Source organism: Brassica napus, chromosome C1 (genome assembly GCF_020379485.1).
Source record: "Brassica napus cultivar Da-Ae chromosome C1, Da-Ae, whole genome shotgun sequence".
Classification (NCBI taxonomy): Eukaryota; Viridiplantae; Streptophyta; class Magnoliopsida; order Brassicales; family Brassicaceae; genus Brassica; species Brassica napus.
This window is the reverse complement of record NC_063444.1, coordinates 18,890,319-18,913,272: the sequence shown is the minus strand read 5'-3', so window position 1 is coordinate 18,913,272 and position 22,954 is coordinate 18,890,319. Positions and strand designations below refer to the sequence as shown.

Genomic DNA, 22,954 nt, shown 5'->3' with positions numbered 1-22,954 from the left:
GAGACACAGAAATTGGAAGGGATGAAAGAGACGCAGCAGAATCCATTAGAGATGGTAGAGACAAGATGAAGATCACATCGATGTTGGTGTTAGATCACGAACTAAGAGGTTTTGTATAACCACCACCGTCGACTTCATCACCAATAGAAAGAAAGAGGAAGCTTCGTGTAGAGATGCATTACGTGCCTTGGCCTGCGTTTGAGCCCAACTAAGGCTGCCGCAGTTTACGGACCCGTCACGGGTCAGTGGGTTGACCGCGAAAACTAAAGCTTTCTCTCAGTAGGCTGGGATGAAAGGCGATATTTCTCTTCTTTCTTTTCCCGCTCTAATGACCGTAACCGAGCTTCCAAGGTAACAAAACCCCAAACGCAGATAAAAGTCTTACTAAGTTTGGTTCTCTGTTGCGCTTCCTATCAGTACCGGCTTTGAGGGAGTGCAATTTTTTTTATTGTGCACATGTTCCAAAGGCTTAAAAGCAACACAAAACACCAATCAAGAGCTATGGACCAAATAGTTGTTTTTTAAGTCTTCCTCAAAAGTCATGACCAGGTAGTTGCTAGTTGCATTTGTGATGATCGTGTTTTTGATGAAGTGTATCCCATTAGTATAATTGTTTTTGCTTTGGTGCTGTGAGGATTGCAGTAATATACATGCTCAAAGACAAAGTTGAGTGGAGGATCATGTTTGACTCTAAAAGACAAGCTCTAGGAGTTGACTCTTTGGATCTTGTTGCTGTTGTTCTCAGAGCCTTCTTCATTCCCCTGGCATCACTTTTCGCATTCTTCACTGGTAAACTCAATTTCCAAAGTAAATGATGTCTTGAAATCTCTTAGTGGCAAACTCAATTCACAGGTTTAGTATGAACAAAGAATGTTTTTGTATTTAGAAGGGAAAAATGAAACCTCCCAAAATTGGTGAGCAAAAAAGCGAGTAACATTCAAAGAGCAAAGTGACTCCGGGATAAAATTAAAAAGAAAAAAAACTCAAAACTTTGAATCTAAGTACGAGTGACATCAACGCCTGCACAACCATATATACAGAGGAAGGATCTGAGACTTATTCCCCTTCGGAGTTTTGCAAAGGGAGATAGAAAGAAACAAACTTGGTCGGGAAATTGTAGGAGTTTATGTATGGACCAGATTTGGACAGGATGATAAAAGTGACCCACCTACAGGCTACGAGACAAAAGGTATTAGGTTCTATTGAGCATTATGGTTGTACACAAAAACTATGAAGCAACAAGAAACTTACCTAGAATTATGCCATTGGTCTTATAGCAGACGAATCATAGGCTCAGGCTTTGGTTAGCTGATTCTTGAAAGCTAATGGCCAAGAAAAAACACTAAGTGTTCATGGCAATTAGCTCATCAGGCATGCATTGTCTTATATTAATGACCATTGATTTGTTATAAGGCGATGAGATGTCACAACACTGGCGGCGAGGCGGATTCATCTGCCATTTTATTTCAAAGAAATAAGAAATGTGAATCCAGGCCACAAATCAAAGGTACTTTACCGAGAAGCTAAGAGTATTTACAAACTATACCTGTTCACCATTAAGTTCCAGCTTACGAGACAGAACTCGGATGTTCCGTAGTCCCTTAACAGCTTCTGCTCTATGACAGTTTCCAACACTATGGAGGCCATAGCTACTCCATGTCCCTCCAGTTCCATCCGATCCTAAACTATCCAAGAAAAAAACAAGCGGTCTCGCACATGGATCCCTGGGATATTCTCTCGTACTGAACATATAATTGCTCCGGACCCCTGATCCTCTCCTCCATGTAGAAAAGGTCTTTTGCACGGTGAGGAGATCCGGGAGGAGTTTATTGCCTTCGTAAACTTGGACCGCGTAACCCCACACAACCGAAACAGTCACTGTGTTTGAAGAATCATAGCACACACTCTGCTGCAAAATCCTTGCTGAATCAAAACTTGCAGCCCTGATGAGACGAGCCACCGATTCTGTCCGGTTTGTTTTGGGAAAGAATGGATCAACTGCGTCTAAGTGATGGAGTGATACCAACGGAGATAAAGGGTGTGCACATAACAGTCCAAATAGGTTCCCTCTTACATCAATCTATGAAAAAGAGCACATTTATAGTAAGATTCAGATTAACTATTAGTAGCAGACAACTAAAAAAGAAACAGACTTAACTGCACTTGTCCAAAATCAACCAAATAAGGAAAGTAAGCTAACGCACTGTTCATTGTGGTTTCCAAATTTAGAAACCTATCCGGTTAAGCAATCAGCATCAGTGTTAATGTATAAACTATCATCTTGTCAATTCCAGTAAATCAAATTCAAAGATTTTCGACAATCTCAATCAATGTTACAACAAATATATAATAGTGAAGTCCAGATTAAAGAAAGAACATACTAACTACATTTACCCAAAATGAACCAAATAAAGAAAGTAAACTAATGCATTGTTCATTGAGCTAAAGTTTCCAAATTTAGAAACCACTCTTGTTCAGCAATCAGCATCAATCTTGTAACTAATTAAGGAGATCTGTCGTTTCTTTTTGTCTAACCTGATGAAACCCAGGCTCATGAGACAAAGCAACACCAAGCTCAGCAACGCAAGAGAAGATCCTGGAGTCACTACCATACATGTGAGAGTACCTCATCAAACAAGAATCCAAAACCTTAGCAAGAACCTTCCCAAGCGAAGCACTGATAGCGAACCCACCACCACCAAAGGCCATATCAAAGGAGTACCTCACGTTCTGATCATAAAACTCCGAGTTACTCCCAACGTACCACCACTTCCTATGATCATACTTGGACAAAACCGTCACCAGATTGTCCACAAAGAAGACAGTGTCATCATCCCCGAAAACGAACCACCGCACGTCTTTGTTATCCCCCCGATCAACCGCCTCCTTGACGACGCGAGCCACGCGGATCGCGGATCGGAGGCCGCCGGGGAAGTTGTAAGGGAACCTGGAGACGTCTTCGGAGACGGTTACCGGAGGGAGAGCTGGATCGGGATCGAATCCGCCGCGATCGAGGAAGACGACGGCGCGCGTGGACTCGGGGGAGTACCAGAGGCGGACGTAGGAGCTGCGGGCGAGCCAGGAGCCGTGCGAGGCGGCGATGGAGAAGAGCAAGTGGCGGCGTTGGGTGGGGAAGACGGATAAGGAGCGGGCGAGGGATGAGAATCGGTCGCGGCGGAAAGTGCCGTAGGAGAAGAGGATGTAGATGATGAAAAGGAAAGTGAGGAGGAGGAAGATGTTTCTCACGCCGGGAGAGATCAGCGGCGGCGGAGATGGATCGGGTCGTCTCTTTCGTCGCGTCTGGTTCATTTCTAAGTTTTTGCCTTTTTTGAGTTATTGTGTCAGCTCGCATGCGACGAAACCGTCCCTCTTACAGTTTTTGAGTTAATGGCATTCGGGTATTTCGGGTCGGGACCAATCGTCAGAACTGCTGGCTGAATCAGAGGTTTAAGTGTTTTCTTTTGGGAAAAACATTATAGACATCAAGCTCTGTCTCCTATTTATCTTTTAACTAGGTAGTAAGCCTAGAGTTAAATAGTTTATTAGATTTACAATGGTTTTTTTCTAGGGATGAGTATTCATGTATCCGTTCGGATTTAGTTAATGTATTCGGATTCGAACTTTTCGGGTTAGAAATTTAAATTGTATACGGATATTTACAAATTTTGGTTTGGATTTGGTTCGAATCATTGCGGGTTCGGTTCGGATTTGAGTTCAGATACCCATTCTAATTATGTATTTTTTTTAACGAAAATTCAAATATATTTAATATTAAAATAAAAAAATATATAACATAAAAATTTGAATAATGTAAGACTAAATATATAAATTTACATAAAAATTAGTTCAATTTAAATATTTGGATGGAGAACAAATAAATATTTCAGTATTTTGAACATTTTCTGTTATTTTTAAATATTTACTTGTGACTATATTGATAATTTTAGATATTTTCATATTTTTGAATATCTAATAGATATAAAATTTAAAATAATTAACATATTTAAATATATAATTGTGATTTAGATATTTTTGGTATCCAAATTATTTCAGTTTGGATCAGATTCAGATTTGCTTATCTGGATATTAAACTTTTAGATCCATCTGAATACTTAATCAGTTTTAATTTGTGTTTAGTATTGCTTTCAAATCTAGTTCAGTTCGGTTCGTTGGATCGAAATGTTTTACCCATACTTATTTTCTTCTACTAATATAAAGCAAAAGAAAATAAATGTAAAACAAATATTCTCGGTTTATTTAACATACATAATTATTGTACTATGCTTTAAAAATACCAATAAAATAGTTAAGAATCGTGTCAATATTTTTGAGCATGTAACAAAATTGAAGTAGCCTAAAACCAATAACATGTATTTTCTTATAAAACATTCTTGGTAAATATAATAAAAATGATACAATCGAGTGAAAAGTGTTAGAGTTGCGTGTAAGCAAATGTGATCTCTTCACTCAGCACCTAAATTCTGTTTTCAATGGATTTCACGAATTTTCTTTTCTTTTAAAACTTTTTCTGATTTCTGATTTTTTTTTTTTGCAATCTGATTATGTTTCTAATTTTTGGTCTGATATGAAAGCTTCGTAAAGAAAAACAATATTTGAATTAATTTATAACCAATCATAATTATTTATTGCTTTCAGAACCTTCAACCATGGCTAAGTTCAGCAAGATATAAAACTTTCAATTTCTAAAAAACATTCTAATTCTAGCATTTAAATTGATGTGAATCTTAAGAATTTTTTTTTTCTTTTAAAATGATATTATTCAGTAGTTGTACGAAAAGAACTTCGGTTCACTAATACAAAGATTAAAAATACAAGAACTAAAAATGAGGTGATTAAAAAAAAAACTAGTGTGAAGACATTAAATTGTTTGCGGTAGAATTAAAAAAATTAGTATATAAACGCATTAATTATTAAATGATTGTGAGGCTGACACGTCAGCATACTCAAATTAAAATCAATGTGAGGCTGTCACGTATCCAATGTAGTGTGAAAGCATTAAATGATAATGCTTATCTTCTAATATATAAGAGATGTTGTGAGAAATTTATACGGATTCGTTTATTCGGGTTAATAGTTAATTTTTGGTTAATTCAAAAACTAAGATAATTAACCCCAAAAATATGGTTTGATTTGATTTGGATTAATTTATTATTTTCTAATTTTGCTATTGAGTTTAAATAAAAAAAATCAATTTTTGTTAAGTTTTGGTTGAATTAATTTCAATTATTCTCAGTGATTAATTTCAATTATTCTCAGTGATTTTAGTTATTTGAATGATACAATCTGTTGGACCCAATTTCGGTTAGTACATTAATGGGCCACAATCAAAGATATGAGCCGTAAGGAACTGAAGCCCATAGTAAGCAATCGAGATCGAAAACGAAAACTTCGAGGTCCCGGAGATCACAGAGCAGTCACGAAGATCGCAGAGCAGTTACGAAGATCACGAGGTCGACTCACTATAAAGGAAAATGAACTGACATGAAAAGAGACACGTTGAAAACCCTAGAGAGAGCTACACACATACATCGACCTTGTTTTCATCCCAATCTTAGATTCTTTCTTGACCGATCTCATATGTATCATTCGATCTAGTTCAACTCATTGTATTCGATCTTATTCATCAATAAAGTCCATTTTTACCTACTGGAAATTGTTTACATCGTTGTGTTCTAAAGATATCGTTGCCTACATCATTTGTCTTCCCTAGATCAAACTCCCGATCACTATCAAATACTTAGTGTAGATTTTAGGTTCTATATTTTGGCGCCGACTGTGGGGAAGATAAACGAAAAACATCTTTGCTAAGAAACTGATCTAAATTTCCTAAGCGCGACTATGGATCCCAACCAAATCGTCGGAACCACATCCTCAAGAGTCAACGACACCGATCCTATCGGATCCGACTCGGGGACTGAAACAATACCAGCTGGGACGACGGGAGCCAATGACGCGATCAGAATAACCCAGACGCGATCAGAATAACCCATACGCAACGAATCCCTCCGATCGAGACTTCGAGTCAAGATCGATCTCTTCCGATCAATCAGACATCGATCCCAGAACGAGTCGGAGCTAGAGTCTGGAACCGTCCCGGGGACAGACAATCCGCCGATGACCTGACCCGATCTTAATCCAGACCAATTTCGCCGACCCCTCTAGCACAAACTCGAGAAGAAGTGACCGAACTTCGAGGAATGGTCTCGTCTCTAATCGACGAAATTCGTAACCAAAGGATCGCCAATCAAACCATTGCTAACCGACTAGACCAGCCTGTGAGGGAACTCGCAGAATATCGAGCTGCAAACGCTCGAGAAAGATTTCAAACGCCCCTCGACCAGTTAGGAGGGACATCGAATCCCCAAAACGCCGGTCTATTCGGTACTCCGGAGATCCCAAGCGCTCGATCCGGACGTTACACGGGAGAAAACTCACAACGACCCCCGCCGCAGGGTATGACCCACTGAAGCTTAATCTACAGCGGATTGGACGAAATCAACATTGGGCGGCAACGTCCACAAAGCACTCCGATCCAATTCCAAAACAGATCAACGGAAAGGCAGGGGGAACCGAGAACGCGGATCCCCGAAAGTCGAACTCCATCCGCCACGAGGACCCTCCATCAGGCGGGATTCGATAACCTAACAGAACAAGCTCGGAGGCACGACCTTCGCGCCTCCGTCAATATCGACTCCCAAAGAGAAGACCTAGGGATCCCGAGTGAAACCGGAGCGTTTCAGAATTATATCGAGAGGAACGACACCGAGCTTAAAAGAATACATGACATCGTACATATGGCTACGAGCTCTACCCCAGATATCGACATGGTCATCGAGGAAACAATAAGGACTCCATTTACAAACAAAATTGCGTGAGGCTGCATCATGTTGGGAAATTAAAATTCCCCGAATAAGCAGGAAACACGGACCCAAAGGCCCACGTACGAGCCTTCCGTCTAGCAATATCAAGAGCACACCTCACCGATGACGAAAAGGAGGCCGGTTACTGCCGCTTCTTCGCCGAGAACCTCACGGGGGCCGCCCTCGAATGGTTCGCCGGGAAAACTCGATTGACAATTTCACCAAGTTGGTATCTACGTTCCTCAAACAGTACTTAATCTTCATAGTTACAAGAGTTACCGAGGTAGATCTTTGGAATCTCAAGCAAGCGCCTTTCGAGCCACTGAGAGCGTACATAAATAAGTTCCGAGAAATCAAAGCCAAGATTTCGCATCCAAACGAAGTTGTCGCCCTGGCAGCATTGAAGAATGGCGTTTGGTTCTCATCCAAATTCAGGGAAGAACTGGCGGTACGAGCATCTATCTCGTTGGATGACGCCTTACACCGAGCCTCTTACTTCGCCACCCACGAGGAAGAGATCGCAGCCTTAAAGGAGCAGTATAGTGCGAACAAGTATAATGCAGCCAAAAAGCCAACCGCTCCCAAAGAACCAGGGGCCAAAGGGCAACATTCCTACGCAATAAACAACTCACCGCAAAAGTCTTCAACATACGACCTCAGCAAATATTGCGCTTTTCATGACCGGAAAGGCCACTCGACCGAAGAATGTCGAGCGGCGCTTCGCAGTCAGAACGAAAATAAAAAAACCAGCAAAGAAACCGGAGAGGAAGAGGAAGAGCCAGTGACTCCAAAATCTAACCGAAAAGCCAAAGTCTCGACGAACAAAAGATGGAGGGAAACCGTGCCGGAATCACCGAGCTCTCCACCCCAGCTCCGAAGAAAAGAGTCGACATGATTTCGTGGGGGCCAAACAGCAACACAACCGACGAAATCAAGAACCAAACCGATGGGAAAATATGCATCGAGGTCACGGTAGCAATCTGCACATTAGAAAAACCTGATGACGCTACTCTTCCTCCCAGTGTCACTCAGTACAACCCTAACATAGAGTCTCTCTGCGGAAAAATCTCCAACTTCAAGCGAAAGAACAAGATGACCAAAATTCGCAAGCTACTAGAAAAACCAACTGACCTACAAATTCAGAAAAAAGACAGAATGCAGACCCTTGATCGCAATCTGTCTGGGGGACAGAGGCACTACCGACCAGCACTAACCAAGAAATGGAAATTTCCAGCCCACGGCAAAGGCAAAAAATGAATCGACTTCATTTACGGAGGTTCCAAGTTCTACAATTCGGTCAACTCGATCAAAGCATACCAATGGAGAGCTGAAAACAACGTAGGGGTGAGAGAGCCCCTATCAGGCCCCGACTACGAAATCACCTTCGACGAAAATGAGACCGCAGATCTCAACAAACCACACGACGACCCCCTCGTAATACGACTCGACGTCGGCGGTTGCGAACTATCTCGAGTAATGATCGATACCGGAAGCTCGGCTGAAGTCCTCTTCTACGACGCGTTCAAGAGAATGGGATTCACCAAAGCACTCCTAAAGCAAGAGCAACTCCCCTCATCGGGTTCGCAGGAGAAACCACCTACTCCCACAGATCGATCGAGCTCGCGGTAACCGCTGGGGAAGTTAGGAAAATCGTAGAATTCATCGTGATAGACCATCCAGCCCCGTTCAATGCAATCCTCGGGAGGCCTTGGCTATATAGCATGAAGGCAGTTCCCTCAACATATCACCAATGCCTGAAATTTTTAACCCTGAAAGGAGTCGAGACTATCAGAGGAAGCCAGAAGAGCTCCAGGATATGCTACCTAGCAAGTTTCAAGGACATCGAGCAACACTCTTAAATCAAGCAGCCAAAACCAACAACAGACGTACCCATGTACACAAACCATCGAACAACAGACCCGGTCCCTGGGGAAATAATTGAACTACGTTATGACTTGATCCCTCGACGAGGGTACGTAGGCAAATCACGACACGAGTCCAGTCACCCTCCAACTTCAAAGCTCGAAGTGAGCATATAAAAACACCCGAGGAACAATGGCACAACAACATTAAGTTGCCTTCTTTTTCAAATCTGTAACAAACCAGAGTCCGACACCTTAATAAATACAGTTCTTAGATATTGCAGTTCAAGCATATCAGATTTTCTATCACAAAATTACGACAGTTGACCAAATACCAGGACCTTGATCAAGTCCTCGGTTGCGGCTAACTCCGCCAACAAGTGCGACGAAACTAGCCAACAAAATCTTTTGTTACATCAAAACTGTCGATAAAAGTATCTACAACAAATCGACTCACGGCCCCAAAAGATCAGCCTCGCATAAACATAAAAATAGCAACAAATAAACCGGGACTCACGACCCCTTCTTTATTAAATAATAATAATAATAATAAAACAACAAAAGCAAAGGGGAAAAACAGATACAAAAATCACTAAAGCTACTCTTCGATGCCGAATTCGCCATCCTCAAACTGACCACCCGAGCACTTCGTCACGTCGTCCGCCACAGAAGGGACCTTAGCAAAGAAATCTTCTGGTAGATCCTCCGAAATCTAAGGCAGATCGAGCTTCCCAACGGAAAAATCCGAAATCGCCATCACATCGAGCTCGGACCCGAGCTCGACCTCCTTCGTTTGAAGTCACAACAGCTCGTACGAAGCCAAAAGATTGTTGTTCATGATCTCCTTCAAGAGATCTATATTTGCCATGACCTCCCTAAGACGAGCTTCACAATCAGTTGCGGCATTCTTCTTCTCCCACTTCTCCTTTAGGGATACCAACACATCCAAGTAGCTGTCCGCCAGAGCCTTTTTGGCGTCATAAGTTGCACGACGAAGGTCGTCAGAGAACTTATTAGCAGAAGATTCAACCTTCGCCTTCAGAAAGGAAACTTGCTCGAGGGCCGATTTCCTCTCGTCACTCACAACTCGCAGACGAGCTTCGAGCGAAGCAGCCTGATTCCCCAACTTTTCAGCAGCGGCCAGTTGAGCAGCATTGGCACGCTCTCGATCCTGAGCCATCTTCAGACCAAGCTTTAGCTCTCGAACGACCTTCTTTATTTCATAAAGCTAGTCATAACGCGGAACATCCTGCAGGCGTTTCTCTAAAGTCGCCGCGAACTCGTTGTTAGCCTCCATAGCCTAGAACATAGCAAATCAGCACATGCAAAACAAACCGAAGATTTAAAAGGATCGAATATCGTAAAGAATGACCTTAGCATGGGCCACAACCATCTTCACATAAGCCTCGCGTTCCGTCATATTTTGCAAAGAAGGAAGCGGACACCCAGCAGGTTTGAAGTTCCTCACCAAGTGAGCAACACTATCAGGGTCTTCCGTAATAGGGCAATCCTTGGAGTGAGAAAACTGCCAATGAAACGGTTTAGCAACAGCCGCTTCACCCGAAACACCGAGACGATGGTCTGGACTATTCGTTTTAGCCTTCTTCGGGGGGGCGGTCACGTCCCTCTGAACCTGTCGGGCTACTCGACTTAACACGAGGAGAAGAATTTTCACCCTCGAGGTCCTTTACCTCCTGGGCTGAAGCCCGCGGGAGTCGGATCTCCTCACGAAGAACTTCTGTGAGCGCTTCGCTCACATCTCCAGATCGAATATGTTCCACATTAATACTACGAGTTCGAGTTCACACCCTATCAGAGTCGCGAGGGTTTGATCTTCTCGATGCCATGTTCCCTTGGCAAGCAAAACGAAATTAAACGAAGCACTATGGTAAATCCTAAAGCAAATTGAAGCTTTATAAAGATCAAGGCCTCGCCGTATCTCAACGACCCGAGCAAAAGGAATCCCGAAGACTAAGGAAACAAAGATATTCCAAAACATTATGCTTATCCGATAAGAATATCCGAACCATCACGATCAAAGATCGCGAAAAACAAAACGAAAGAAAATATTAAACCAAAAATTAGCTAGAAGCGGAATCATCGGGGATAGACGACCCCCCGATTTGATCCACCGAATCCTCGGAGATTTGAGGAAGATCGAACTCAAAGATCGACCAGCCTGGCACTGCAGCTGAAGCAACGAGATCCTCACAATCCCCTTCCACCTCCTTTAAACGGTCAAGCTCCGCGTCTACGGTTAGGCCCCCGTCCTTGAGCTCATTCAGAAGATCGATGTTGGGGGTCACTTCTTGCAATTGGATCTCAGCAGACACCTCCTTCTTCTTGCTCGTCCATTTATCCTTCAAAAATCCAAGGATCTCTCGGTACCGCTGTTCGATATCACAACGAGCAATGCGAGAAGCACAACGAATGTCCCGATCCCTCTCGACCTTAAGCGCCGCGACTTTCGCCTTCTGAGCAACTTCCTGGGTCGTAAGAGCCTCGTTCTCCTGGCGAATTCTCCTCTAATCCTAAGTAAAAGCCTCAATCTTTCCGGCATCCCTTTTCCCTTCTCGCTTGGCGGCTTCGAGCTCCTCCGAAAGCCTCTTAATCTCGGAACCGATGCTCTCGATTTCCTTGCCGTTCCGAGAAGCCACGACGTAATCTTCCATCATTACAACATATTCATTAAAAGCTTCCATCACCTAAGAAGAAATCGAAACATGCAAATAAGTACCTTGAAGCGATTTTTCAATGGAAAGAAGGTGAGAAACGAACCTTAGAGCTCGCCACTGCAACCTTGGTGTAAGCTTCCTTTTTGACCGAAGAAGCAAGAGATGGGAGACGGCAGCCGGCAGACCTCATGCGACCAGCGAGGGAAATTAGGTCACCTTGGGCCGCAAACAAAGAACTGTCTCCCTCAGGGACAAACCTAGGACGAGATGGACCGGGCAAGGTATCCTTTGCCGACCGGCGTCGCTTGCGAGTCGCGGCAACGGTCTCGTCTCCCGAACCAGGGCTCAACGAGACAGGTGACCGCCTCTCTTCCGAAGCACCCTCATCGTCGGAGTCATGAATCGAGATCAAAGTAGATTTACCAGAGGCTCGATTCCTCGATGCAGACTCAGAAGTACGAAATGATGACCTCCTCGCGAGCTGCCTAGTCAATCGATCTGAAGACTGAGCCTGAACGAAATGAGTCGCAATTACCTCCTGGGAATGTTCGGCCTCATCCTCAGAGCCCCCAACCAAAGGGGCCATGTTAGTCCCTTCTGGCATGGCGAAAGCAGCCCGAATCCGAGCCTGATCAAACGAAGACCAGTCCAAACGACCTCTCCGAAGGACTCCGATCAGACCACGCATCTTGTCTGACATCAAAGAACTTTCGAAAGGGGCTGAAACAATCAAAGAAAAACGAGAAATTGAATCGCCAATTCCCCAAAGAGAAAGGCTGACACTCAGATAAAAAGAACTAACCAATACGCTCAGTCCAACTCCGAGGAAGTCGAGAGAAATCAAAATCGCCCACAGATGCTCGATCTACCCTAAAAACGAAGAACTGCTCGCGCCACTTCTCATCGCGATAAGGGACGTCCTCGATGACGTGGCGACCCGGGCGCGGAGACACGAGGAAGGTATCAGGACTCTGAGTGTTCCGCTTCACCATAACGAGGTGTCGAAACTCACCGACTCCGGAAGATAAACCTTCCTCCCTAGCCCTAACCGAGAATGCAATAAGATGCCTAAGAAAATTCAGGAGAACTTGAGTAAACGATAGTCCAAGCTCCGCCAGGATCTCGAGCACAGGCTCCGGAATCGGGAAGGTAAGACCGCAAGAATGAAAGAAAGAAAGATAGGCTCCACAATACCATCCCCGTACGGTTTCGGGAGTCTCAGTTGCGCCGACCAAATCAAGAACGATGGCACGTTCAACCCCGTACGCGTTATAGAGATCCTCGAGATCATCGGTTGTAGTCGTCGGACGAGGGAAACTGAACGATGAAGACATCTCAAGCTCAGTAATCAGGAAACCTTAAGAGCAAAAGTAAAACGAAAGATGCAAAAAAGAATTGGAGTTGAAACGAAAAACCTCACGTATTTATAACCATCCTAACGGCTCTATCATCATCCCCGAGAAAGATAATGATGACTTAGGTTTCGCCCTAGCAGCGGCTGATATAGCCGTTATGCATTAAAAAAAAAGAATGAAATTTACGCGCCAAACAACGGTTTTCCAAGAACCATCAAACCAAAATCGCATCGGTTATCAAACGACAAAACCCGAGTTGATAACTAACCGCCTCTTTTCTTTTCGATCAAATCAAAAGAGACTGAGGGACAAATGTTGGACCCAATTTCGGTCAGTACATTAATGGACCGCGATCAAAGATATGGGCCGTAAGGAAATGAAGCCCATAGCAAGCAATCGAGCTCGAAAACGAAGACTTTGAGGTCTCGGAGATCGCGGAGCAGTCACGAAGATCGCTGAGCAGTTACGAAGATCACGAGGTCGACTCACTATAAAGGAAGAGGAACCGACATGAATAGGGACACGTTGAAAACCCTAAAGAGAGCTACACACATACATCGACCTTGTTTTCATCCCAATCTTAGATCCTTTCTTGACCGATCTCATTTGTATCATTCGATCTAGTTCAGCTCATTGTATTCGATCTTATTCATCAATAAAGTCCATTTTTACCTACTGAAAATTGTTTACATCGTTGTGTTCTAAAGATATCGTTGTCTACATCATTTGTCTTCCCTATATCAAACTCCCGATCATTATCAAATACTTAGTGTAGATTTTAGGTTCTACACATTCTATTACACCAAAAAAAATATTATTTTTTTCATCTTATATTCTTCTGTTGTCATTTTTTTCATCTCGCTACCCTTGTACAACTATTTTCTCTTTTGCTTTCATGCTTTGTTTTTTCTTTTAACACTAGTGAAATCAATTACATCATTATATAATCTCTATTTCTATTACATCTGATGGTTAAACGGCCTACAACAAAAGTACATTGATGAACATATTCACCTAAAACTATTCTACGATGTAGCTCTCTCTCTGTAACACGTAGATCGGCAGACGTTTCTACATGTACCACATCCTCGATGGATTGGCTTCTCTGCAGCACAAGATCATAATTAACGGCACTGTCTATGGAACCTCCGATAAGCCTTGCATTCTAAAATCTGCAAAAAATAACATCTTCTAGGAATCAAACCCCAAACCTAGTGTATAAGCCTTTGAAACCTTGACCACTAAACCACGGTGCTTCCATCATTCTTTGTTTTCAATATTTGTCATTTTTTCTTACTCAGATTTCTCCGGATTTAATCTCTGAAATTATAGATGTCCATGGCTTCTCTATAGGGCGAGCTTTTACAGTGGTAGTGCATTTAATGTTGTCGTGGTGTTGTCTGCGTTCCGCCCTTGCTCGAATTCTACTAAGATCTGAGCCGAAAGTTTCAGATGGATGGTTGTTAGCGATATATCTCCTTGGTTCCTCTTGCTCAACACGGTTCTCTCTCAGTTCTTCACCTTTAATTGCATGAAAGTATATGACTTTTCTTCGGTCTAATTTTGTGTTTGTGGCTTGGTTAGTTTCTTTGTTCTGGTGTTGTTCTTGGGTATGATTTGTTTTTGCTGGTCTAGGATAGCTTCGGTTTTAGTTGCTTGTTTGGGTTTGTTTTTCGTCGATTAGCTTCTTTTTAGTTTGGTGAATCTTTTTGTTGCCTATTCCACCGTCCTTAGAGTAGTTAAATAAATAGTTCTCATCTTTCGTCGTTCTTAGACAGTTCCTGGAAGGCTGGCCTTATTTAGGGATGCATAGTTCATGTTTTATACGTTTTAAGTTGAAGATTAGGTGGTTAAATGGTTGATTCTCGGTTATGGTTTATTATTGTTTTATAGGTATCTTGTGTCTTGCTCACGGTTCCTATGGTTAGGGCCTCTATGGTCTTCGGGTGTTAGTCCGCCAAGAAGCTTCTCTTGAGCTTTGCAGTGCCGCGTATGCTGCTCGTTCTATACTTATGTGGATGTGCATCTCTTTTTTCATTGGTTACATTTGATTGTATTTTTTGTTTTAATTAAGATTTAGTTTGGTTCAGTATTCTTTTTTGCTTTCGGAGGAGTGTTTTTTTTAACCAATTTTGTGTGTTTCCTTTAAAATTAAGGGTTGTGGTTTTCGTAAAACTATCGGGCTTAGTTCTCTTGTTTATCTAGATTTAATTCATTGGTTAATATAAATATTTTAAAGTAAAAAATAAAATTCAGTTTGAAATATTTAAAATCGGTGTATTTTAAATTAAACAAACTGACTGTCATAGTAAACCAAATCAATAACTGAATTAATTTTATAATATTGCTGATCATATTAGAATCCATAATAGAATAAACTAAAAGCCAAAATTGCAAGCCGAGTTTTGATCAACACTCGCATACCAGAAAACAACACATTTCTACTTCGGGCTAGATGCGTGTAACGCGCTTTACTTATATCGAAACATGCTTGGGCTTTTAAGTTTGCTTCTTTTTCGATATTTGGATTCTCTGACTCACCCTAGAATCTCTTGTGGACTTGATCTTCTCCTTTTGTGCACAACTCAAATACAAACTCTACAGCAGGTAAGAAATGACGATAATGAATTTGATTAAAAGTTTGATTTGGGTAGTTCTATTGATCTATGTGAGGATTCGTCGTTTTGTGCCTTTTTCAACGTGGAATAACTGACGCCAAGATGAGAAATACAAAATACACCTTTTTTTTATCACAAATTTCATTAATTCAAACTTAAGGTGTTACAACGTTTATAACCGGAGGTATGCTCGACGGTAAGATGAACAACAATAACATGGAAACAATAAAACCTAGGATAGAAGTGTTACAAGGAGAGACTAGCTCGAAGTAGAGAGATCCGCGGATAATCTTCATTTGAATCCTTAAAACCACAGCTCGAAAGAGTTTTAGATCGTTTGAAAAGATTTTGAAATACCCTCGTGAAAGGGTTTTGAAGTGGGGTGGGAAACCGATTGAGGCTAGCACACCCGTTAAACGAAAGAGAAGAGCTCTACACCCGTCTATGTTTTTTTTTTGAATTATACAGAGGTATCCTGGCCCCACGGAAGTGATCCAGACTAATCACGTGTTGCCAGACTAATCACGTGTTGCCACGTGTCGGTCCTCTGTCCCTGGCGATGCCGAAATGTTAATTCCCCAGTGGCCGGGATTCGTTGGCGGTACTCACAGCTGTAAGCCCTTTACCAATAGAGGTAGAAGCCCCGGTTTACAACCGTCTATGTTGCCCCGGAAGACTATGTGAATCTCAATACATCCGAGTAACAAAAAGATCAATAAGCGAGATGGTGAGTCAATTGAAAAAACTTGAAATTCTTTTCTTCTCCGATTCCATTGGTGAAACAAACAGCATGGTTGACATTGTCGGAGCTTGAGCAGCCGAGGTCAGTGACTTCATTAGAATAGCCTGGTCAGAGAGAATTGAACCATAAATACAAAAATACACTTTTATTCAAGAAAACAAGGCCAGGGTTCTTCATACCACTTGGGCGGAACCCCCCCCCCCCCCCCCCCCCCCCACCTTAACTATTTGATAAGATACAATTAAACAAATATAAAAGTAAAAGATGATGAAAAATACTAATTGCTCTTTAAATAACAATTTAATTTTCCTTTAATCATGAACCATGCAAAATGAGGTTGCCTTTATCTTTTCATAGTAAGCTTGTAATAAAATAAAAGGTTGATTCCTCAACCACCACGCACAATGACTAGAAAACACTCAATAACGATGAGTTTGTCGTCACCCCTAAAATAAATCATTTTCTTTATGCTTACTCCATTCACAAATCACCAATATGTGATAAATAATTGATTCTGTAACTAATTCTTTCTTTTCTCGGTGGTGAATTGTTCTAGGCTAAACGAGACTACAAGTCACTAGAATTTAACTTGTGAGAGATGGTTATTCGCTTTTCATGTTATAAATAAATCTTCAGATTTTTGTGTTCTATAATGTACACAAAGATAAAACATCAAAACGAATACTTGTGTGCTACAATTTTAAAACTAGTACTCCTTCTGTTCCTTAATATAAGATGTTTTGTACAAAAATTAAAAAAATTATTACATCAAAATTTCTCCAAAACATCTTATATTGTGGAACAGAGGTAGTACAAAGTTATAAGTAATTATTGTAACAAATACTCCCTCCGTTTCAAAATAGATGATGTTTTATGGAGTTTTTGATGTTTCAAAATAGATGATGTTTTCATATTTCAATGTATTTTTTAATTTTATCAAAAACTGTGTAACAAATCATATTTTGTAGTATGTTTTGTGATTGGTTGAATAATTTTTAATTTATATTTTAATGATACTTTTTAGATAAAAAACAAATTTCTTAATATTTGTGTCCTAACCTAAAACTTTGTGTATTTTGAAACGGATTGAGTATTTTTTTTGGCAAAACATTTAAGTTTAGTTTATTTTCTTGTCGTGCTCTGATTTTAAATAGTAGAAAAAAACTTGCACAGACATTAATGTATGTGGATACTACTATATACTTTTCCATAGACCACAAAAACACAATGATTTCATTCTAGAATGCGATGTGAACCAAAGGGTCATAAACGAGTCAACTTGAAGCTGTTCTTGGAACTTGTGCATGGCAATGCATCTAACATGAGGAGGAGAGATCGTCTGGTGGAGAAAAGAAAGCTAATTATTGACATGTTTGTCCTCTAGTGATAATTACGTCAAAATGATAGGTTGATATACGTACACGTGTAAAGCTTATTTAATGTCTTAAACAAAATAGCCAGATGCTTTTAAAAAAACCATTCCTATATAAATCAAATCTTGAACCCGAGAGATAAAGACAGAGAGTAATAAACATGTGCAGAGGTTTTGAGGAACAAGAGAGAAGAAAAGACGATGGAGGATGCCGGAGAATGAGAGCTCCGGTAAGCTGCGATCTCTGCGGTGAGAACGCAGCCGTGTATTGTGAAGCAGACACTGCTTTCCTCTGTAGGAAATGCGATCGATGGGTCCACTCTGCGAATTTTCTTGCTCGGAGACATCTCCGGCGCGTGATCTGCACAACTTGCCGGAGATTAACTCATCGTTTTCTTGTCGGAGATAATTTCAGTGTCGTCTTACCAGAGTCCAAAGATAAAGATACGAGTTGAAGAAGATCGTAGAGTCATTACAAAGTCACCTTTGTCTTTCTATGTTCTAATTTTTAGTTTCCTTCTCGAAGTTTGTTAGTTTTTGTGTTTTTATTTCCTTTCTAAAGAAGTAAAGATTGAAGTTAAAATTAAAGAAAGAGAAGACTCGCCAGTGACCAAGATGGATAGTAACCACAGCTTTGTTTATCTATTAGTAAAATAAGCTTTTAGACTCCCCAAACAATAAGGATGTTGGTTTCGTAGCAAAGCCCATAGATGAATAGACAGAAATAGTAAAACAAAGGATATCCTGTAGCTAACAAACAAAGCATTATCATACGGACCTTTCAAAATTTCAGAAGTTGATCTTGGAAAATCAATATGTTGCCTTTACTTGGGATAGATCATAGAAGTATCTCTCGTTGAAAACTTTCACTAGTTTCATCATCAGTTATAGATCATATTCAAAAGTTTCTCCAGATTCTTGCAAATCTTATTTTCACCCGTTTTGTCGTATTAGCTCTAGCTTTACGTGATGCATATCGTATCTGCTTCCCAACCCTAAAAAGGCATGCGTTTACGTCTTAGAAGCATGATCCTGACTCCCTGAATCTCTTTCTTAAGAACCCCACTCTACCAAAAAAAAATAGAAACAAGAACTTGTCTCTGTTCTTACAAGTTACAACTTACAACGAATTTGAGACTTACGTGTGCTTGGCTTTCTTTTTCTTATATATGTGTTTGGCGTCATCCTTTATTTTGGACAAAACTAACTTCAAAATTCTATTCCCGTGGCGACTCTCCTATCAGAAATCTTGCAATCTCGGTAATTAGTCGCTCTGCTTTCTCCTGTGATATTGGATATCGAAAGTGACTAGCTCGGAATAGGACTGGGTATAATATCCGTACCCGAAAAACCGACCTGGAACAGATTCGAAAATCAGGGTATCAAACCCGATCGGACCTTGCCTAAATATTTGAAACGGTCCTTTTCAAAACCCGAAAAACCAAAACCGAATTCACCAAAAATCGAATAAGTATCCAAACATATCCGAACATTAAAAAATATTTATAATTATACTTATAATCACACTAATACATAAAATTTAATTATAAATCAACTATAATAAATATCTGGGTAGTTATAGATAGAAATGAATACTTTGGATACAAATACTCAAATCAAATTGTATCTATGGTTACTTTCGGACAAAAATAACCAATTCAAACCATGTCTATTGAGTATTTTTGTTTTATAACTATTTTTGAATAAGTTTAAGTAGTTTAGGTATAAAATATCGAATCGAATTAGGTAGTTTGGTTACTTCAGTTAAAAATCAAATCCACCCCGGCCCGACTTAAATTTGATCATGTTTTTATAATACCTGAATAGACCTTTTTCGATAGCAAAAGATCAATGCCCTAATGGATCATATTCATACTCAAAGAGATATTCGAATGTCCATGCCTAGCTCGGAACAAAATTCCCCACTAAGGCAGAACGCACAACTTTTATTCTATGGTAATAATTTTCAATTAAAATAATTTAAAATGATTAGAAGAATTATTATTAGATTATGTTTTATAAACGATATGTAAAAATATATACACAAATTTATTGGAGAATAACTAAATAATTTATAGTAAAAATAATGTTTTTATGTTCCAAAAAAATGAATCAAAGTTATGGAATAACAAAAATAAGATATGTTGATGTGATAACATAAAAACGAATTTGGTTACTATAAAAAATTTCATACACCAATACGATAAACACTTGTTACGATCTTATCAATTTATAATTTGATGTCACCAATAAAATAAACACTTAATGTTTGGCTCATAGATGTGTTTTGTGGTCACCACTTTTATTTCTTCAAAAGGTTTAACAAATTTAATTCAGCTCACTTTTTTATTTTTGGAAAAACTCTTTTCAACAAATCCATTTTATCCATACATCCAATGGTATGTCATTTCGAACTAAGGAAAAAATGATGCACTATTATTAGTTTTGTGTCGTTACATTTTGTTATTTACATTCTTCTCCAAAAAAAACAAAACAGCTACCAAAATAGGAAGGCCAGAGATTAAAGGGACACAGTATGAACTTAAATAACCAAAACGAACTGGAAATCACATCGTATTATAGCTTCTTGGCCTCCCACCAATCTCAGCCTCTTAAAAGCCTCGCGCCATTCAAAACTCTTGACAAAAGGGGTGGCGACACATCAACGAGCTTCGTCAACCCTTTACACAATCATGGCAACGATGAAAACCAGTACATATGAAAAGAGAACTACAAATGAATTATGGAAGAGACAGATTCTAGTAAATCAAAGAAGCAATCGTTAAATACTATACGAGGCATTTCCAGGATCAAAAAGCAGTGAAAAGAGCAAGATGATCAGGATATACCACAAATTGATATTGCGTCACAAGCCATTATACCTGAAGGAATTGTCTTATCCCTCAGAATTGGTAATGGACGCCCAAAAAACACTAAAAACAATTTCAATATGCTCAGTGGAAGGAGAAGTCGTTTAATTAGTAAAGCTCACGGCAAAACAAACCCTTTACAGAATTTGTAATTGTCCACTGCTCTTCTTACACTCTTCGTGCTTTCATCTCATCATAGCATCAAAAGTATATTATAATAAAAAAACATAAACTAGGTAGACACAAGAGCTTCAGTGTGTGTAACAAATTCAGATCATTGATCAATAAAAACCTCACTGAAATCCGCTAAGATAATTGTTTTTATCATCATAAGCTCATAATATATTCCATCTAAGCCAACATCAATCCAAAAGCAAACCAAATTAATGAAATCAATTAATAAAGGGTGTGAAAGGGAATACTCAGACAGCCAAGGGTTACTCTTCAACTTCTGGGTGAAGTGCCCAGATCTGAAACTCTAGTCCACAACATTATTGTATCATCACCATATTCCCTTCCACACAAGAAACATGAAGTTCACAAAAACACTAGACAACGCAATAATATTATCGTTCACTCGAGACAGTAGAGAATGATCCCATGAATTGCAGAAGAAATTAGAGAAGCATATAAATATACAGAACACACTTGGAGATTAGGGTTTCCCTAGGCGGCTGTACTTTATTATGGGCTTTAATTGGCCCAAATAAACTATATGGGCCAAGCTTAGGTGACCCAACAAACAACTTAGATACTGTATAAAAACACACACACTATTTCTGGATAAACCAGTAAAAAGAAGGATCCAAAACCTTTAAAAGCAAAGAAGCATCAAACCAATAAAATGACGATGGAGCTTGTGTTCATCCCGTCGCCAGGAATCGGTCATCTCAGATCAACCGTCGAGTTAGCCAAGCAACTAGTCAACGGTGATGAACGTCTTTCCATCACCGTCATCATCATCCCTCGATCTTCTGGTGGCGACGCCAGTGATTTCGCCCAAATCTCTTCCTTCTTCACCCCGTCTCAAGATCGTCTCCGTCACGAGACCATCTCCGTCGCGGATAATCCGACTGGGGAACGCCTCCCGACTCAAGTCTACATCGCCAATCAAAAGCCGCAAGTGCGAGATGCAGTCGCGAAACTCCTCGACCCAACGGGAGTTAACTCGCCGTCTCCGCCGCGTCTCGCCGGGTTCGTCATCGACATGTTCTGCATCTCGATGATGGATGTAGCTGATGAATTCGGAGTTCCGACTTACATGGTGTACACATCTAACGCCGCGTTCCTTGGATTCTCGCTTCATCTCCAGAAGATGTACGACGAGAAGAAGCTCGACACGAGCGAGTTGAGCGAGTCGGTCAACGAGTTGGAGGTTCCGTGTTTCAGTCGTCCTTATCCCGTAGGGTGTCTTCCATACATTTTCGTCTCGAAGGAGTGGCTACCATTATTCCTAGCTCAAGCAAGAAACTTCCGAAAGATGAAGGGTATTTTGGTAAATACCGTTGCTGAGCTGGAACCTCAAGCTTTGAACGTTTTATCACGTGATGATGGTGGTGATCTTCCTCGAGCTTACCCTATAGGACCAGTGCTGCATCTCCAAAACGGATCTCGCCATGACGACGGCGGGAAGGAGTCGGAGATTTTGCGGTGGCTCGACGAGCAACCGGCGAAATCCGTAGTGTTCCTCTGTTTCGGTAGCTTGGGAGGTTTCAGTGATGAACAAACTAGAGAAATCGCCGTGGCCTTAGATCGAAGCGGTCACCGGTTTCTCTGGTCGCTCCGTCGCGCATCGCCGAATATATTGACGGAGGGACCCGGAGACTACACGAATCTGGAGGAGGTTCTACCGGAGGGATTCTTGGATCGGACGTCGGATAGAGGGAAGGTGATCGGGTGGGCTCCGCAAGTGGCGGTGCTAGCGAAGCCGGCCATTGGTGGATTTGTTACTCATTGTGGATGGAACTCGATGCTTGAGAGCTTGTGGTTCGGCGTTCCGATGGTGACGTGGCCGCTCTACGCGGAGCAGAAGGTGAATGCGTTCGAGATGGTGGAGGAGCTGGGATTGGCGGTGGAGATACGGAGGTTCATTAAGGGAGATTTGTTGGAGGGGGTGATGGAGACGGTTACGGCGGAGGATCTAGAGAGAGCGATAACGCGTGTGATGGAGGAAGATAGTGACGTCAGGAACAAAGTGAATGAGGTGGCTGAGAAGTGCCACGTGGCGTTAATGGACGGAGGATCTTCGAAGACGGCTTTAAGAAAGTTTATTCAAGACGTGGTCGAGAATGTTGTGGTCTAGGTTCATTGGAGGGGAAGTTGAAAGGGGACGGAGTTTAGTTTCCCATGTGTTCTGTATGGTAGACCATGATTAACCCGAAGTTCTTAGACTGGATTTCTTATCGGAAGTTAAAAAACTGTTTCTTAACTTCCGCTAAAAACCTCATCATAAGAACCTCGGATTAATCATGCTCTTGCATCTATTGAATTCGCCCCCTAAATGGTTTACATGTTTATCAAATGCATTATAAAACTATTAATGAGCTTTGAATAGTATTTCAACAATAATTTTTAAAACA

The 22,954-nt window shown here is 41.0% G+C and overlaps 4 protein-coding genes and 4 non-coding genes across 8 annotated transcripts; 2 read left to right on the top strand and 6 right to left on the bottom strand.

Moving 5' to 3' along the window:
* Positions 1–808: 808 nt before the first annotated feature.
* LOC106389448 lies at positions 809–3,462 on the bottom strand. The gene is made up of 4 exons (XM_013829706.3): positions 2,536–3,462; positions 1,547–2,080; positions 1,252–1,453; positions 809–1,175 (listed from the first exon to the last, which is right to left on the bottom strand). The coding sequence occupies exons 1-3, from the start codon at positions 3,307–3,309 to the stop codon at positions 1,343–1,345; spliced, it is 1,419 nt and encodes a 472-aa protein (XP_013685160.2). The 5' UTR covers positions 3,310–3,462; the 3' UTR covers positions 809–1,175; positions 1,252–1,342.
* A 7,362-nt stretch (positions 3,463–10,824) lies between these two features.
* LOC106373924 (uncharacterized protein At3g60930, chloroplastic-like) lies at positions 10,825–12,752 on the bottom strand. The gene is made up of 4 exons (XM_013814036.1): positions 12,221–12,752; positions 11,522–12,138; positions 11,287–11,448; positions 10,825–11,229 (listed from the first exon to the last, which is right to left on the bottom strand). Exons 1-4 carry the CDS (start codon positions 12,750–12,752, stop codon positions 10,825–10,827), a joined length of 1,716 nt encoding a protein of 571 aa, XP_013669490.1.
* A 4,812-nt stretch (positions 12,753–17,564) lies between these two features.
* On the top strand, positions 17,565–18,093 carry LOC106374949 (B-box domain protein 30). Its single transcript, XM_013814864.3, has one exon. It carries the CDS (start codon positions 17,667–17,669, stop codon positions 17,958–17,960), a length of 294 nt encoding a protein of 97 aa, XP_013670318.1. The 5' UTR covers positions 17,565–17,666; the 3' UTR covers positions 17,961–18,093.
* A 1,781-nt stretch (positions 18,094–19,874) lies between these two features.
* LOC106377115 (UDP-glycosyltransferase 71B5) lies at positions 19,875–22,954 on the top strand. Its single transcript, XM_013817285.3, has one exon. It carries the CDS (start codon positions 21,220–21,222, stop codon positions 22,675–22,677), a length of 1,458 nt encoding a protein of 485 aa, XP_013672739.1. The 5' UTR covers positions 19,875–21,219; the 3' UTR covers positions 22,678–22,954.
* On the bottom strand, positions 20,293–20,419 carry LOC125581198. Its single transcript, XR_007318905.1, has one exon. It is a non-coding gene; the product is annotated as a small nucleolar RNA snoR80 (small nucleolar RNA).
* Positions 20,455–20,578, bottom strand: LOC125581183. The gene has a single exon (XR_007318891.1). It is a non-coding gene; the product is annotated as a small nucleolar RNA Z152/R70/R12 (small nucleolar RNA).
* On the bottom strand, positions 20,622–20,712 carry LOC125581181. The gene has a single exon (XR_007318889.1). It is a non-coding gene; the product is annotated as a small nucleolar RNA R11/Z151 (small nucleolar RNA).
* LOC125581177 lies at positions 20,790–20,890 on the bottom strand. The gene has a single exon (XR_007318885.1). It is a non-coding gene; the product is annotated as a small nucleolar RNA Z157/R69/R10 (small nucleolar RNA).

Coding starts and splice junctions, on each gene's coding strand:
- LOC106377115 (XM_013817285.3), top strand. CDS start 21,220: ATGACGATGGAGCTTGTGTTCATCCCGTCGCCAGGAATCGGTCATCTC.
- LOC106374949 (XM_013814864.3), top strand. CDS start 17,667: ATGTGCAGAGGTTTTGAGGAACAAGAGAGAAGAAAAGACGATGGAGGA.
- LOC106373924 (XM_013814036.1), bottom strand. CDS start 12,752: ATGTCTTCATCGTTCAGTTTCCCTCGTCCGACGACTACAACCGATGAT. Junction 12,139..12,220: donor GAGTTGGACTGAGCGTATTG/GTTAGTTCTTTT, acceptor TGATTGTTTCAG/CCCCTTTCGAAAGTTCTTTG. Junction 11,230..11,286: donor GGGATGCCGGAAAGATTGAG/GCTTTTACTTAG, acceptor CTTACGACCCAG/GAAGTTGCTCAGAAGGCGAA.
- LOC106389448 (XM_013829706.3), bottom strand. CDS start 3,309: ATGAACCAGACGCGACGAAAGAGACGACCCGATCCATCTCCGCCGCCG. Junction 2,081..2,535: donor ATGAGCCTGGGTTTCATCAG/GTTAGACAAAAA, acceptor TCTTTTTCATAG/ATTGATGTAAGAGGGAACCT. Junction 1,454..1,546: donor TGGAACTTAATGGTGAACAG/GTATAGTTTGTA, acceptor ATAAAATGGCAG/ATGAATCCGCCTCGCCGCCA.